This window comes from Copadichromis virginalis, linkage group LG13, assembly GCF_057382275.1.
Source record: "Copadichromis virginalis isolate Kocher_CV1m ecotype Utaka linkage group LG13, C_Virginalis_male_GT1.1, whole genome shotgun sequence".
In the NCBI taxonomy this organism is placed as follows: Eukaryota; Metazoa; Chordata; class Actinopteri; order Cichliformes; family Cichlidae; genus Copadichromis; species Copadichromis virginalis.
Window position 1 is genome coordinate 13,062,679 of NC_140630.1, and position 16,205 is coordinate 13,078,883.

The following is a 16,205-nucleotide window of genomic DNA, read 5'->3' on the forward strand; positions in this document are numbered from 1 at the left end:
ATATGTATATATATACATACATTTTTTTTAATGAGTGTTTAACGTTATTGGAGCAAGCTATCGCCAGCTCAGGATATTCTTTGCTAAAGCTAGCATCACCACCAACAACAAAAATAACGCGGGTGTCATGGATACGCAGCTTTGTTGCCCCGAGGGATCGCGGGAAATGTATTTCAGGCCAACTAAATGTTTCTAGAAAGCCAAAGGCTGCATACTTCAATTCCCAGCATTCATTGCAATAGCAAGTTGCGTTTATAAAATGTATTCGCCGGTCCTGTAATTTTAACTAAACGCAAGATGTGTATTCATCACATTTAGTGGAAAATTAGACTTATTATGTAATTTGCATTTATGTAAAGTAATGTAAAGTATTTTTTGAATCGGTAAAACCGCTACAGAAACAGAAGGTAGGAACTCTGTTTATTATCTGTTTGGCGAGGACGACTGGAATTCGTCGTAGGACCTAAACAGTTACAGATGGCGTGAAAGAAACGTATTTAGGAATAACCGTAATAAGAGCCGCTCCAGAATATACTAACACAACATAACCAATTTAAAAGGAAGACAAGACAAGGTAAGGCCGAATGAAGCTTTCAAGAGGTTGTCGTGACAATCACTAGTAAAACGTTGAGTTTATCTAGAAGCCTACGATTTCCTCTCTTTATTTCCATCTAAATTTAAAGTCATAATATAAAAGCAGACATTTCCGACCTTTCATATGTCTTTCCACATCGCTTTAGCGTCGTATCTTTTCATTAGGTCTTTTAAAACTGCTACTATGGAAGCTCTGCAGAGGAGAATGATTGAGGAGGACATGGTCCAGTACAAGCTCTTTTTGATCCAGCCAGGCAGCTCTTCTTCACAGCAGACTGAGGAACGTCTGACACATCTAGTAGAGGAGATTTTGGCAAAGGTTGCCCCTCTTCTGATACAGTACATCTGGCAGCATCAGCCAATCAACCTCAAGTATCACCCTGAGAAAGGTAGAGCTTTTTCAGCACCCCAGAAAGGAAGCAGCATGCTGTATGTCTTTACGTGGTTAACACTCGGTACACACACTAACGGCTGGCGTGTATGGATCTCATTCACAGGAGGCATTCCTGCTCACATTGGTGGAAGCACTCAGTTTGGAGACAATGTTGAGGACGAGTGGTTTATCGTTTATCTCCTGCTGCAAATCACGGAGGCTTTCCATGAGCTTGCAGCAAGGTAAGGGTGATCCTGATCATAGTTTCTAAATATTTATAAACTCAGAGCAGAGTTTGCACAAAATAATAAAACAAAAGTATCAATAAATAAATAAACACACCCTATTAAAATTCTCACCAGTCATTTATGTCTTTGTTTCCAAAATAATTGTTTATATGTGCAGAGTTGAGGATAATGATGGGGAGTTTCTTCTGATTGAAGCAGCAGATTACCTTCCTAAGTGGCTGAATCCAGACACAAGTGAAAACAGGGTGAGTTTTCCACATGACATGGCAGAGTTGACAGTACTGGAAGCACTGTATGTTTAAGCCCAAATAATTCACTGCCTCCCACAGGATACTACACAGTTATAAACTGATCCCCAGGCAAGCTTTAGTTTCATTTTAGACCTCCCTACTGATACGTTGAAATGCAATTCACAACACAAGGGTTGTATGTCAAAATAATTTTCATTTTAAATAAAAAAACAGGAATGTTAACTTTAATTAGTGCTTAAAATGGTTGTCTGTAAAGACTTTCTCATCGGTCAACTCTCAGAGCTTAAAGAAAAAGGCTTATTCCGTAATGAATGACTGGCAAGAGCCCTCCAGCTATTAAGGGCATCTACCTCCAACTGTACCTGCATACGGCCCACGACATCATCGAGAATCACAGCCATCTGGCACACCAACTAATCTGCTTGTTTCCCATTAAAGAACAGTCTTTCTTATCAACCAAGTGTTTGGTCAAGTGTTAATCTCATTGTCATCTTCAAGTTTGGACAGAAATGATCTGACACTTTACTGCAATGCAATGTGCATGCCAGGTTAAATAATCCCACTGGCACTACTGCGTACACTTGTCACTGCGCAATTTCTCATGTGTAGTAACGCTGCATACTGCACGCCTATAATTTTAAGAATGTGTATCCATTTATGACTTTTAAAAATTCTATTTCTGACTCTAATAGTATTTTAATTTTAAATTTAAATTGATTTAGTGTTGTTTATTTTATTTTTTTTTAATCTTGTTAAATTTTTAGATGCTTGGTGACTTTTTTCCCTCATCTTGTTAAGCACATTTCATTGTAATGTTGACTCCGTGTTAAGCTCGACTTACAATGCACCCAATTGGATAGAATTACTTATCATCATGCTCATTTTTGTTTGTTTTCAATTTGACTTTTCCTGATTAAAGTTAATGCTTAAGTGGAATAAACCAAGCCTGGAATGAACAAGCTTGAAAGAAAACATGTAAAGACTTACATGCACAGCCCTTTTAAATTTTGTTTACTTGACACTGCCAATTTTTTGCTAAGTGTAGGCTTTTTTGAACCACTCCTTTTCTTTCTCAGGTCTTCCTATACAAGGGAGAGTTGCATATCCTTCCCTGCCCATCTAAATCCACTTCAGTGGGCTTTTCAAAAGATGTGGTACCCAGTGTGGCACAAGCTCTGGAGCTACTTTACACCCACCCAGAAGTCTGTCGGGCAAGCTCCAAGATTTCTTTAGCACTGAAGAAGAGACTAGAGGGGTAAGAGGGATTCCACATATAATCAATATTCAGTATTCAAAAGCAACATCATGATAAATACTACTGACAAAGTAACTCTGCATGCGTCAACTGGCACTCAGCCTATTTCAGTTACATAGTTTCCTTAGGGATAAATAGAGCATTCTGATTCTGTGGTTTCCAGCTGCATAGACAGGGAGAGCACTGGCTACATGATATTGGCTATTTAAAACATCAGAATACAGGGTGCTGAATCACTGTTGTGTACTAGAGGAATACAGTTTTGTAACATATTCTTTTTCTTTCCCCTCAGGTATCCAGGGAAGATTAAATCTGGCCTCCACCGTGCCCACTGCTTCATACCTGCAGGTATTGCCACTGTGTTGGCACAGCGACCAGACCTCATTGCACCTGCAGTTTCAGCATTCTACCTGCGGGATCCAGTAGATTTGCAGGCGTGTCGAACCTTCAAGACGTTTCCTCCTGATACACGAGTCCTCACTTTGGTAAATACATCCATGTATATCTGTACTTTTTAAAAGGTAATATCTTTGTTCAGAACTGTTCTGTGTTGTTTTATAAATGCTTATTTTATGTACAGGACTGTAATTAGTGATTTGTATTTATTTATTTTTTGGGAGGGCGTCTGTTTCCCCTAACCTTGAATAAATATTTTCAGGTGACGTTCACCCGGTGCCTGTATGCCCAGCTCCAGCAGCAACAGTTCACCCCAGACCGGAGGAGTGGTTTCACCTTACCTCCTCGTTCTCATTCCCAATACAAGGCTCATGAGCTTGGCTTGAAGCTGGTGATTCATTATCTATCTTTGTACTTCGTACTTTGTACTGCAGATAACAGGGTTGTTTTATTATGTAAAAGTCATAATCTTGTGCTCATGCTGTACTCCCAGGCCCACGGCTTTGAGATCCTGTGCTCTAGGTGCAGACTGCCTTCATCAGAGCCTAATGCCCCAGTCAGTTGTAACCCACAGTGGAAAGGCTTTATGGAGAGTTTGAGTAGGAATGGCTACTTCCATGTATGTCACTTTTTTTCATGCATGCACTTTCATGCATTTATCTTTGGAGCGCATTTTTAAAAAATGTGTTTGCACTGTTGTCAAATGCAGGGAGAACTGGAAGGTTCAGCACGTTACAGAGAACTTACAAGATCAGCAGAAAACTTCTTCAAACAGTCGGTTGCCTCAAAATCAAGGTAAAGACTTAAGCTGTTCACAGTGTGAATATGTATGCCAATGTCATCTAAGATATCTATTTGAATGAACCTTTTGTGTGTGTGTGTTGCCTCAGTGCTTTGTCCCCAGGTGAGGAGGTTCTCCAGCTGCTGCACAGCTGCGAACCATTCAACTTGGAGGAGATGAAGAAAAATGAGTCACAGCTCCCCCAAGAGGACAGTGAGTGAAAATCATGTCTAGAAACTGGCAAAATCTTATTTAAATAATGTGTGAGTGTAAATAATTGTCTTTCTTAATACTGAAAGACATTAGTCACATTTGCCAAGTGATCCATGAAGGCACAATGTGGGGATACTTAATTTAGACCTCAGTTAAGTGTAATTTTCCTAGCTAGGGTAAGAACACCTGTCTGTCTCTGGAAGATTTGTATGTTAGTTGTTAAACATTATAACTTTTATATGACCTTGCTAGAAAGTGAGCATTGCCTTTGTCTATCTCAGCCACCTAAGATTCTTTGCCTTGTGCCAGTTTCTTTCAGTGTCTGTCCTTTTGTTATGCTTCCCTCATTTTCTCCATTTTTTTCTTACGGACATTTCCCATAATTAGTTTTTCTCTTTGTCAACCTCCAGGTGATAGCTGGCTGGATATCACAGCTCAGGATTTGGAGCAGCTGTTGCAGGAGAGAAGTGGGGGTAGAGCTGATGTTGGCAGCCAAAACTTGAGTTCCACCAAACAGAAACAGTATGCCGGGGATGCAGAGGAGAGGGGAAAGGAGAAGGAGGACAACTTAGAGGAAGAGGAAGCTGGTTACAGCCTGGTAGCTATCAGTCAAGGGATGAAGAACTTTCTCAAGGCCATGTCTTCGCATGAAGGTGCAGAACTGCCCTGGTGAGACTAAGTGACTTTGTAATCTTGTTGATTTTTGTTCATATTTAGCCAAAAATATATCAGATTTTAATATCCATATGGATGTAGTATGAGCATAGTTTTCCCTTAATGGTCTCCCTGAGCTGTAAATTGGTATGTGTATATTCTTGCAAGCCTAATTTATTTAGGCCTACATTGTCATACTGACAGTCTTTTTCCATTTCTATTCCAGGAGCAGTGCAACCCAGCCTTTTAATATTGATCCAGACTCAATGGCCAATGCACTGGGAAGACTACTTGGTATGTAATTTGCCAACAGTGAAATATGTGGTATGAACTTGATACAATTTTGTTTTTAAAATCATTAATGAATTTGTCTTTTTTTTTTTTTCTTTCTTTCTAGGAGGCAAAGACGAAGAGCTGGATTCAGATGATCTTGATGATTCTGATGATGATGAGGAGGAGGTAGAAGAGAAAGAAGATGGCTTCTGTGGTCAAGCAGAGATGAAAGGAACAGAAACTCTGGACAGTCTCAAAAGATATATGGACCAAATGGATGAGGAATTGATGAAGACTAATGTAGGACAAAGCTTCAAGCGAACGGTAAACTCTCGTAACACGCCTTCCTTTGCTAAGATAAAAACTATTCAAAAGATATGCGCAGGACACAGGTGTCACCCTAAACCTATCTTTATCGTATCTGCAGAATTACAACAAGGCAGGAGCAAGCGGCGACTCCTCTCACCCTTCTGCCAGAGATGATCTCCCAAGGGATAACAAACTGGAGGAGAAAGAGGAGGAGATCGAGCCCTTAGATGTGGATGTCAATTTGGTCACAAACTTGCTGGAGTCCCTCAGCTCCCAGGCTGGGCTGGCAGGACCAGCTTCCAATCTGCTGCAGAGCTTGGGCATACATCTACCACCCAACTCTGATCCCGCATAAAGGGCAGGAAGTAGAATCAAATAATTTATATGTGTCATTTGACCTAATGAGATGTGGGAAGTTAACAGCACAGGAAAGACCAGCAGCTAAATAAATAAACACCAGACACAGTGTGCTTGAGGGAAGCACTGAAATTACTTGTAACACAGATGAAGTTAATATTTAAAAAAAAAACTTAAATTCATCTGTTTGAAATTACAGTTAACTGAAAGTGAGATTTTGCAGCAAATGAGCATTTTTATCAGGTTAACTGTAAATTTTTAATACCTGTTGCTTTGTGTCATTGTTGCATGCACTTATGGTGGTTTTTGTTCTACTACAAAAAATATTTTTCTAAATAAAGCCATTTTTCATTCTTATTTTTTATTCAAATTGTCAGCATAATTCACATTTTCTTAGCATATTCAAGTGTAATTTTAAAAAATGATGCATATAAACATTTTCCAAAAAGCTCAAGAATGACTAGGAAGCAATTTGGCTTCTAATAAAAATGTGAAATACTCAATTACAACAAAAAGAACAGCAGCACTAGAGTGAGTGTTCAGCTCTTTCCACATGTGAACCCCCTTCTCATCTGGCATCTCTGCAGTCAGATTCATTCAAGGGCAACTTTTGTCTGTCTCTGGTTAAGTATTAATTCAGTTAACTAAGCGAATTTAAATTGCTAACTTGTTTTATGATGTTAACTATCTGTGTCAACATTCTGTCATTGTCATCCCTTTTCCTCTGAAAGCTATCAGGGTCATACGAGGACTACTTCTAGGGATGTTCAGCACATCCGCTGATAAGAACTCTCAGAAATTACTGTCATAAAATAGGAAACGATTCACATTTATTTTGTTTGTTTATTTGTACATAAGAGAAATTCAGCTTGTTGATAGTTGCTCATGTCTGAAAGAAAAATTGTAATGTTTGACCCCTGACGCTTAACTGTTTCATTAATAAATACCTAGCTTGTAAACTATTTTCCATTAGTGCCACTGATTTAGAAAGTGCGAGAAACAGCACTCATGTTGCTCACGCTGCAGAAAGTCACAAGTAGCTAGGGCATGTATCGTCTTAATAACATATTAAAAGAATAAGATAAAAACTTGTGATGACACATAATTACTAACTGTATATCGTTAGTGTGCCACCATAGCCTGCATTTTGTCTTTTATAACTTTGTAATGTGAGTGGATATTGACTGATAAGGGATGAATAAAGCTAGTATCTACAGGTATAACACTTTGGTTAGGGTCAGTGGAGTGCAAGACGACCTACTAAATCTTTTAGTCCTTTACAGAAGCTGAAAAAATGGCTGAACTATGTACCTCGCTGAGTGGAGCAGTGCAGCAGCAAGGGGTGAGACACAAAGAGCCACTACACCGACCAGGAAGCTCAGCACCATTCCCAGCAGGAGAATAGCAAGCAGGTATCCATGGAAGAGCAGGCTGCGCCAGTTGGCCTGACTCAACACATGCCAGGGACGCTCTGGGTGCAGACACCACAGGAGGCCCAACACCCAGCTCTGGTTCACCAGCTGTGTATAGTAGATGTCAAAAACAGAGGCTTGGGAATCTGGAGGGTGACTGCGCTCCATCTCAGACACTTTAGCAAGCCAAGTCAGAGACAGGCTGTGCAGGATTAAAGCCAGAGGTCCATATATATACTCCAGAGGCACAATACTTAAGAGACCCTCAGATGCTGCAGACAGACAGAAAGAGAAAACTAATTAGAGATTCATTTACTCTAATATGTGAAACCCTCATCTGATATCCAAACTTTTACCTGTGATGATCACAGAGGTCCCACTGATGATGAAAGTCAGAGCAGTGATGTGGCTTGCTGGTGGGGATGCCAGCTTCAAGGCAAAACTAAAGGCCACAGTCACCAGGGGCAGCAGAAGCACCATGAGGACGAAGAGGTTGGAAGATGAGCTGCTGGCTCTGGCCCACATGGTCAGCACTGCTTGAATGCTGCTACAGATAGCAGACGGCAGCATCCTCTCACCCAGGGACCTTGAATAACTCCTTAGATGCACCAGATCCAGGGCATGCAGGAGATTTAAGAATAAGAGAGACACCAGAACCTGAAAAGACAGAATATAAAAAAAGAAACAATTATCTAACTTTAAAAAAGCCCACATGTGGTTATGTGAATCACTCATTTTTAATGATAGGAACTGGAGGGTCATGTGCCTGGCGGGACTGTCGATCGAGGACGCTGAAGATATCTACCTATTCGGAACCATGATAACAGGGTTCTTGCTGATTGGAGCTGGCTTGGCCCTGACTTATCGGAGAAATAAGAGAGCGGAACCGGCTGTTCAAACCCCCCCCCAAAGCTGCCCGCTGGAATCGAAGCGACGGGACGAGGCGCGACCTCTTACAACAAACGCAGTGTGGTTAACACCTTGGAGACGCTTACAGCTGCCGTGAAGACTCAAAACAACACCATTGAGCGTATGTTGGGATACATCAAAGAGAGGCCTGCTCAAAATGAGACCCTTGAGCTGGATCACATTGCAGAACGGCTCACTGCAGTTGTGGGGTCTCAGAATCAAAAGAATGATAACACCATGGAACAGAAGTTTGATACCATCATGGGGAGGCTTGCGGCTCTCCAACGGGAGATTGAGAGACCAGTGTCGGAGTGTTAAGAACAGCTTGAAATTCTTCTCTTCTTAGCTGCTCGCATAAAAAGAAAATTGACAACATCAACATGCGGACACCACAGCGCCAGCTGGGGCTGGAGCCGAACAAAAACTCCCTGATAACGACTGTGTGATGACTATTCTTCCCATCCCATGCAAGGCCACCTGGATTGGCTAGCAGACTGTTTACTTAGCCTGATAGGGCGAAGGACACTGTCTCAGCTGAACTATGGACACGCACACACATACACTTACACTGGTAAGCACTCACACATTTCCCTTCCCCTTCCAATGCCTTCAATGCTTGTTGCCTCCTGGGAACACGAGGCGGGTCTGGGCCCGCGCTGGAGAGTCGGCGCAGTGGCAGGATGTCTGCTGTGTTGCCTGGGATTACTCCTTATCCCCTACCCAACCCTGTTGCTGGTCACGTGCTCTATAATGTTGTACTGTGGACATTTATGTGCTTTTCTGTGCAGAGGAGTTTTTTTTTGTTTCCTGTTCTCATGCTGTCCTCCTGTAGCCCGGCATGAGTAGAGGTCTCTTTTTTTCCTCTTGTACCTTTCCCATTGTAGTGTACGTTTCAGTTCAGTTCAGTTCAGTTCTTTTTTATTTCAAACATATACATTCACCAACATTTCATAAAATCATTCCATACAGTTGTTTGAAAAGGAGTAGGCAGAAGTATATACTTATTTAGCCCTACCCCCTCAGGTTTACATCCTCATCATCTAAATTTGAACAACAAAAACGTATACAATGCCTTCAGCTTAGAACATAACATCTCAAAAAAATATTTTCACATGTTCAACTAAAACTATATTTAGATTTGCTAATTTGCAGAAGAAAATAAACATGAGTTTGACTGCTGTCTTAGGTTAATTGCATTTTCTTCATTCTTATACTTATTTAATATTTCTTTTTTGAGTTTTATTTTAAACTGGTTTATATCACTACTGACCTTTATTTCTTCTTTTAACTCATTCCAGAATTTAACTCCTTTTCAATGTTGTTCTTACTCTTTGTAATTTTAAATTCCACTTCCCTCTAAAATTATACCTCCCTTCTCTTTCTAAGAACCATTTACTTATTTCGATTGGGAGCATCCCTTTCCTTACCTTATATATTATTTGCACTGTTTTAAACTTCACCAGATCCTGGAATTTTATAGCTTGCGTCCTAATAAAGAGTGCATTTGTGTGAGCCCTATACCCCTCCTGATTTATTAGTCTAATGGCCCTTTTCTGCATTATGATTATAGTCTGAATATTACTTTTATATGTATTTCCCCAAACCTCTACACAATAACTCATGTATGGTAATAGCAAAGCACAATATAACATATACAATGTTTTCCTATCCAGAAACTGTTTTACTTTCCCCAAGACAGCAATGCCCCGTGCTAACTTTCCCCTCACATAAGTGATGTGTGATTTCCAACAGGCCTTTTGATCAATGATCACACCAAGAAATTTTATGGCATTAACCCTTTCTAGATATATATTATCGACACAAATTTCAATGTTAATGTTTTTCTTATAGTTTCCGAATAACATAAATTTTGTTTTATTTAAATTTAAGGACAATTTGTTTCTATCAAACCACTTCTTTAATATCTTTAACTCCTGTGTGATCACCTCCAAAACCTGTTGAAATTCCGCACCTGAACAAAGTATATTGGTATCATCTGCAAAAATTACAAACTTTAGTATCTTCGATACTTTACAAATATCATTTATATACATAATAAACATTTTCGAACCTAATACCGATCCTTGAGGTACACCACATTCAATATCCATCATTTTAGATTTAAACTCATTTATTTGTACATATTGCTGTCGATTCATCACATAGCTGTTTATTCAATCCAGTACCACACCCCTGAACCCATATTTTTCCAGTTTGATTTTTAGAATTTCGTGGTCAACAGTATCAAATGCTTTTTTTTAGATCTAGAAAGACTCCAAGTGCATACTTCTTGTTATCCATACATTCTGTTATTTCTTCCATTAAATCCATCAATGCCAAAACTGTTGATCTATTATTTCTAAACCCATACTGGCAATTTGCCAACAAATCATGTTTATCCACAAAGCTATCAAATCTTTTTAGAAATAGTTTTTCCAGTATCTTAGAAAACTGGGAGAGTACCGACACTGGTCTATAATTTGTAAAACAATGCTTTTCACCTGATTTATAAATAGGAATAACTTTTGCAACTTTCATTTTTTGTGGAAAAACCCCTTCCTGGAAAGACAAATTAAAAATATATTGTAGTGGTTTTACAATACCATCAATTACTCTCTTTACCGTTACCATATCAATATCATGACAGTCATTTCAGTGTTTTTTCTGTAATGCAACCGTTCTCTGACTTGTATCCCCATGTGATGTCTGTGTTGTATGTGTAAGGTCGGGGGGCGGGTTCATTCCACTGCAGGGTAACCTGCCACTGCATGTGGCGAATAAATTTTGAACTTGAACTTGAACATTTACTTCAATTCATGTGGCTAAGGCATGTTAACACAAACCGGAATGTGTGAAAGGTAGTAACGTTTACAGCTGAGACTGAGTGAGTGCCTCTTCATCAGCAATTGCCTGCAGGGTCAATTTGGGTCATAATTTCGAACTAGTCCTGACAAAAGGGAACAGAGTTCACATCTACTTAAAAAAAAATAATAATATTTTAAGCAAAAGTCAAACAATGAAAAAGTAATAAAAAAAATCAATATTTTAATTAATATTGTACAACATCATCATCATTTCTGTTTTTGACAGCACACTTAATCATTTCAATGTTGCCACTTTAGAGCCTGTAAATATTGTGATGGATTTCTATCGAACATGTTAGCAAGTAAATGAGTTAACTGTAGAGATATTAAACACTATTACACTATGAACTAATAGTGAAATAAATGCTTATGTCATTTCATGCTCAAGCAGCTGTAGTTTATTGGGTGGGTAATACATTACAATTAGCCATTCTTTGCACAATAATATTTTACACTCGGGGGCACTTCATTAGTTCAGCTGGTGGTTAATAAGAGCTCAGTCCAACGGAGCAGCTTTAGGATGTGGTGAAACAGGGTTGATGTGCGATGTGATCATGTCAATATGAAACAAAATCTCAGAGGACTGTTTCCAGCACCTTGTTGAATCCGTCCAACAAACAATGAAGTCTGGAATGCAAAGGGTAGTCTAGCCTGGTACTAGCAAGGTGTACCTAATGAAGTGTGAGCATATGCTGTTGACTTTTCACTAACACATCCTGATTTCTGCATTCTTGAATTTATGATAAATATGCTGCAACATACCTACACATTTACTATTCTTCTGAAGGACCTCATAAACAAAATGCATATAAAGCGGGTCATATGGATAAGACGTGGACTAAACTCAACCGGTCCTGTGACTCATTTTCAGTTGTTACGGGCAATGTTAGCTTGTGGACCATACTATACTGTGCTATACTGACCATTTAGTCAGTATAGCACCTCTCCTATATATCAGCAGTTGAGGTCAAAGCTGGACACCCAAAAGTTAATTCCACCTTTGTACAGCGTCACACTTGCATCTGAGTTCATTGGGCAATAATTTGGTTAAACATCTATCCTGCACACGTGTTTTCAGCAATAACGTCCTTCTGTCACTTCCCTCTACGTCTGCTTTCACCTTTAAACTAGCACAAACAGCAATTACTGATAGAATTTCACTGACCACCACAGCTGACGGCACAAATGATTAACAACAATCCAATGATTAAGCTTACATTTTGAAAGACCATTTGAATGTTTGTTATAACTTCCTACGTTTTTCTTTTGCAATATGTAACTTCATTATTTGCCTTGATGTTGGCAAAGCTATTATAAATGCACCTGTAATTGAAGCAAAAGCAAATACCCTGCGGTCAAGAAACAGAGCTTTGTGTAAACTAAAAAGCATTTGAGTGGCCTCACATGACCTTTTTTCTCACTTATATAAATTACTATTTATACTAATTTGTAAAAAGGTATTTTTGACCTTATCCTTTCTAATCAGAGTTTGGTTGTGTCCAAAAGAAGAAAATCCAAAAGTTGCAGACACCAACCTGGGCAAAGCTGAGGGCCACAGGATACGGGTAGCGATACTGAGGGATAAAAATGGAAGCCACAAAGTTTCTGAGTTTGTCGCCCAGACCATATATCACCACAACCAGCAGGACCAGACTGGCAACCAGGGGCTTCAGCGCATGATGCGCTGAAAGACACCTTACAGCCGAGGCATATCTCGTCCTCCATCTCCCTGAACTGTGCACAAGAGACATAAACCATAAAGTCACACTGATAACAATGAACTTATAAAATGTTTTTTTTTTCTTTTTGTTCTGAGTTTAATGTTTTAAAAAACTTACATTGGAGGATATATAACCTTTCGTTTGCAATGCAAGTTTGCATTTTAAATGCAACTCCTGACTCTTTTATATGGTTCCCAAGATCCAATATATTAGATTAAATTAAAAAAAAACAAAACAGCAACAACAACAACAAAAACAGCATTATCTTTTATCCAAAAGATGTGTGTTTTTTAAATTTATTTATTTTTGTATTTTATTGCAGGATTTCCCACCTGAAGTCCATGTAGTGAGAGCAAACGTTATTTCCTCTCACAACAACCTAACTTTGCTATTTACGGATGATCTCAAACAGTGTTCTAAACATGTATTGTAGTCGGGACAATCACATCACAATTACATACACTGTCTGATTGTTTTGTTGTTCCTTTTCAGTTGTTTATGTTCCGTGTGGCATGTCCGAAAATCGGTGTCTGCTATTGTAGTTTCCTTGTTAACAGTGCGTCCCTTTTAGACCAGAATATTCTTTTTCAATAAAACTCATGTCAATTATGAGTCTGTAAATATACGGCATAATAGTAAAAGTCAAATAAATGATAACATAAAGCGCAGAATAAATATGTATTAAATGTAATAAGACCTCAGAGGACTAGTAGGCGCGTTTAGCTTTAACAGCCTATCAGCAGAACTGAAGCCCGATCATAAAAAGTGCTGCTTTAAAACTTAAAAAGAAAAGAAAGACGTATAGACAAACTATAGCAAAACAAATTTAAAAGGAGCGCAACTCATTTTCTTTTCGGGGGAGGAAAAAAAGCGAGAAACGACATCTACTCACCATTTTGTTGTCGTCATAAAGTCATAGTTCATCTTCAACCTCCAAACCAGCCATTCCGTCTGTGTTGCTGTCACTTCCATTCATTCCTACAACAGCCAGTAATAATGCGATTATATCAATAATAATAATTCATCCTCGTAACGGACACGTATCCCGTCCGCCTTTTATTTTGGTATTTAAATAAATATAGACTTGTAACTTCATTCATGCAGTTTGCTTGAGGTGAAGTAGTACCCTTTGCACCTCCTGCTTTGGCAGCTGTTTGTGACATTCCTCTCCGGCTTTTCGTTGGCTAACGACCACATGACCGCCTGTGCAAGGGTGAATTTGAATAAACAGATTCATTAAACTGGGAGGATGCCGCTCTGTAGCCTGCTTCTCAGAGTCTACCTGCTGCACTGTGCGCTCTGGGGTTCTTATAACTGTATTGCTATAAACACTAATATGTCTTAAACCATAAATGTTTTATGGTTTAAATGTGTGAAAACTGCTCACATATTCTTCAATGACTTTCAGCAAAGTCATCCTGTTGGTGCTAAATGACTCAAGAGTACACCAGGGGGAAGTCAAACACACCACCTTTTCTCAGTCCACTGTTTCTTTCATTAAAGTAATATAATAGCTGGGTAATTTGTTACTTTTGAAATGAAAACATTACATAAAACATATCCATTATCCCTCCTCTTCACATGCCCAGCATCCCAACCTTCCCTCTCTAACTTTGGCTCTAAAGTGCTCAAAGTGAGCTGTGCCTCTCATGTACTCGTTTCCTTATCTGTCCTGGTCACACCATGCAAACATCTTCAGCTCTGTCACCTCCAGATCAGCCTCCTGTCTTATTGTCACCTTCACCAAACTATACATGATAGCAGGCCTCACTACCATCTGAACCTTCTCTTTTACGCTTGCTGCCATCATTCTGTCTCTAATACTTGTCTTCACCCACGCCATGCTGGTCTCCTAAAAGTGGTCTCAAGACCGGTCTTGGTTTAGGCGGTCTTGACTATAAGTCTACTCTACTCCTCGCAGCTGTCACACATGTTTTCTCTCATTCATACACATTCCTTCATTTCCTCTTTTCTTTCTTCCAACTGTCCTGGTTCTCTTCTGTCTATTCTCTACTCTTACTACATATCCCAATGACATCTATGAAGAGTCCACGGAGACTCGTGGAGGACCTCATCTGTCAGTCCGTCCATCACCACCACCACAAACAAGGGGGCTCAGAGCAGATCCCTGGTGTGATTCCACCTCCACCATGAACCCATCCATCGCTCCTGCTGCACACCTCACCACTTTCTCTCTGTCCTTATGCATACTACGTATTTCTCTGACACTCCTGACTTCCTCATTCAGCAACCAAGTTTCTCTCATCACCATATTATGATCCACAAAGAGTATCTTCAATACAGGACAAAGGGTGAGAGGTGGAGAGGCAGTGGCTGAGGTGAAAGTGAAGAGGGAGGAGATTCATATATTACTATGTTACTGTGTTTCCAAGACCACCAGCTGAATTAAGGGCAAGCCTGAAGCAGCGTTGAGAGAGGATTTGTAGCAGCTCTTGTTGGGCTTTTTGAGAGAAATTTGCTGATGTTTATTTGTGTGTGTGTGTGTGTGTGTGTGTGTGTGTGTGTGTGTGCGTGCGTGCGTGCGTGCGTGCGTGTGTGTGTAGGATGTTCTTCTAGTTAAGGGCTAGAGGGAACAGCTCATGCATTTGCCAAATAACTTAAAGGAAATAGTTGTAGGACCGTCCGGGTAAATGCTGTTGTGTCTGTGTTTGAGCTGTTCTTTTTCCAGGGTATAATATCTTTAAGGTCTTTATAAAAAAGTGTAACCTCCTAAGGTACTTTAACCAAATATTAGTGGGGGAGTATGTATATGTTTGAGGTTGTATATATACTTTTGAGCCCATCTGGATTAGAAAATCAAAAATAAATTTCAATTTGAGGACTTAATTTTTTTTTAAGTCTCTCTATTCTTAAATAAAGATGTATGCTGTAAAATCTTTCCACCCTGAAAAAAAAACAAGACTTCAAAGAAATCATTAAACAGTGTTGGATCAGGTGACCCTGAATCCTCCATTAGTCGTGCTGCGTTTGGACTAGGCTGCTTGGGGATTCCCATAATGCATTGAGTGTTTCTTCCTTAGTCACATTTTTGGTTTGTTCACATATGTGTTCATACACCTCCCCTCATTTAATTATTAATTATAACTAATCCCTGACACTCTCTTCCACAGCATGTCATTAGTCCTGTCTTCTTCCCCTCACCCCTAACCAGTCATGGCCATGGCAGATAGCCACCCCATCTTCCAAAAAGGATTTTTTTTTCTCCTTTCCATAGTCACCAAAGTGCTTTCTTGTGGGATTTCTTATGATTGTTTTCTTTGTATTATTGTTGTGAATTAGCGCTGTGAATTGAATCTCCAACAGAGAGGGTAACTGTACAGACAGTAACCATTCCTCCATCACACCTATCTGGAACAAAAGTAAAACAGGTATATTTATTGCCAGTTCTCTCTGCATGTAGACACTGTAGTCTTTCTATTTCAGTGTGTGAGCCAGAGACCGTGCTGGCTCCTGCTCTTCCAGGAACAGTTTGTGTTGAGTGAGCAACTTTACAATCTTCTGAATGCAGTGGGTGACCAGCCCGCTTTGCATGACCCCTACTATAGTCTTATCCTTGACTGATGCAGTGCAACAG

General features: G+C 39.6%; 2 protein-coding genes across 3 annotated transcripts; one reads left to right on the plus strand and one right to left on the minus strand.

Annotated features, from left to right (window-relative positions):
• Positions 1–52: 52 nt before the first annotated feature.
• Positions 53–6,068, plus strand: ecd (ecdysoneless homolog (Drosophila)). 2 transcript variants are annotated; one of them, XM_085477366.1, is made up of 14 exons: positions 53–574; positions 741–983; positions 1,092–1,209; positions 1,373–1,460; positions 2,543–2,721; positions 3,014–3,206; positions 3,380–3,508; positions 3,611–3,736; positions 3,827–3,912; positions 4,008–4,111; positions 4,522–4,780; positions 4,992–5,059; positions 5,163–5,362; positions 5,466–6,068. In XM_085477366.1, exons 2-14 carry the CDS (start codon positions 779–781, stop codon positions 5,700–5,702), a joined length of 1,992 nt encoding a protein of 663 aa, XP_085333492.1. In that variant the 5' UTR covers positions 53–574; positions 741–778; the 3' UTR covers positions 5,703–6,068. The 2 variants fall into 2 exon arrangements, with proteins under 2 accessions (XP_085333492.1, XP_085333493.1); XM_085477367.1 differs by having other exon boundaries at positions 760–983.
• On the minus strand, positions 6,045–13,773 carry LOC146695313 (uncharacterized). The gene is made up of 4 exons (XM_085477368.1): positions 13,503–13,773; positions 12,425–12,623; positions 7,473–7,773; positions 6,045–7,388 (listed from the first exon to the last, which is right to left on the minus strand). Exons 1-4 carry the CDS (start codon positions 13,580–13,582, stop codon positions 6,982–6,984), a joined length of 987 nt encoding a protein of 328 aa, XP_085333494.1. The 5' UTR covers positions 13,583–13,773; the 3' UTR covers positions 6,045–6,981.
• Between the last annotated feature and the right edge of the window lie 2,432 nt (positions 13,774–16,205).

What these genes read in the sequence shown, in the direction of transcription:
- ecd (XM_085477366.1), top strand. Translation starts at nt 779, where the DNA reads ATGGAAGCTCTGCAGAGGAGAATGATTGAGGAGGACATGGTCCAGTAC. An exon ending in ATACACGAGTCCTCACTTTG is followed by an intron (nt 3,207 to 3,379) that starts GTAAATACATCC and finishes AAATATTTTCAG; the next exon opens with GTGACGTTCACCCGGTGCCT. An exon ending in GTAGGAATGGCTACTTCCAT is followed by an intron (nt 3,737 to 3,826) that starts GTATGTCACTTT and finishes TGTCAAATGCAG; the next exon opens with GGAGAACTGGAAGGTTCAGC.
- LOC146695313 (XM_085477368.1), bottom strand. Translation starts at nt 13,582, where the DNA reads ATGGAAGTGACAGCAACACAGACGGAATGGCTGGTTTGGAGGTTGAAG. An exon ending in TTTATGACGACAACAAAATG is followed by an intron (nt 12,624 to 13,502) that starts GTGAGTAGATGT and finishes TCTTGTGCACAG; the next exon opens with TTCAGGGAGATGGAGGACGA. An exon ending in TGGCCCTCAGCTTTGCCCAG is followed by an intron (nt 7,774 to 12,424) that starts GTTGGTGTCTGC and finishes CTGTCTTTTCAG; the next exon opens with GTTCTGGTGTCTCTCTTATT.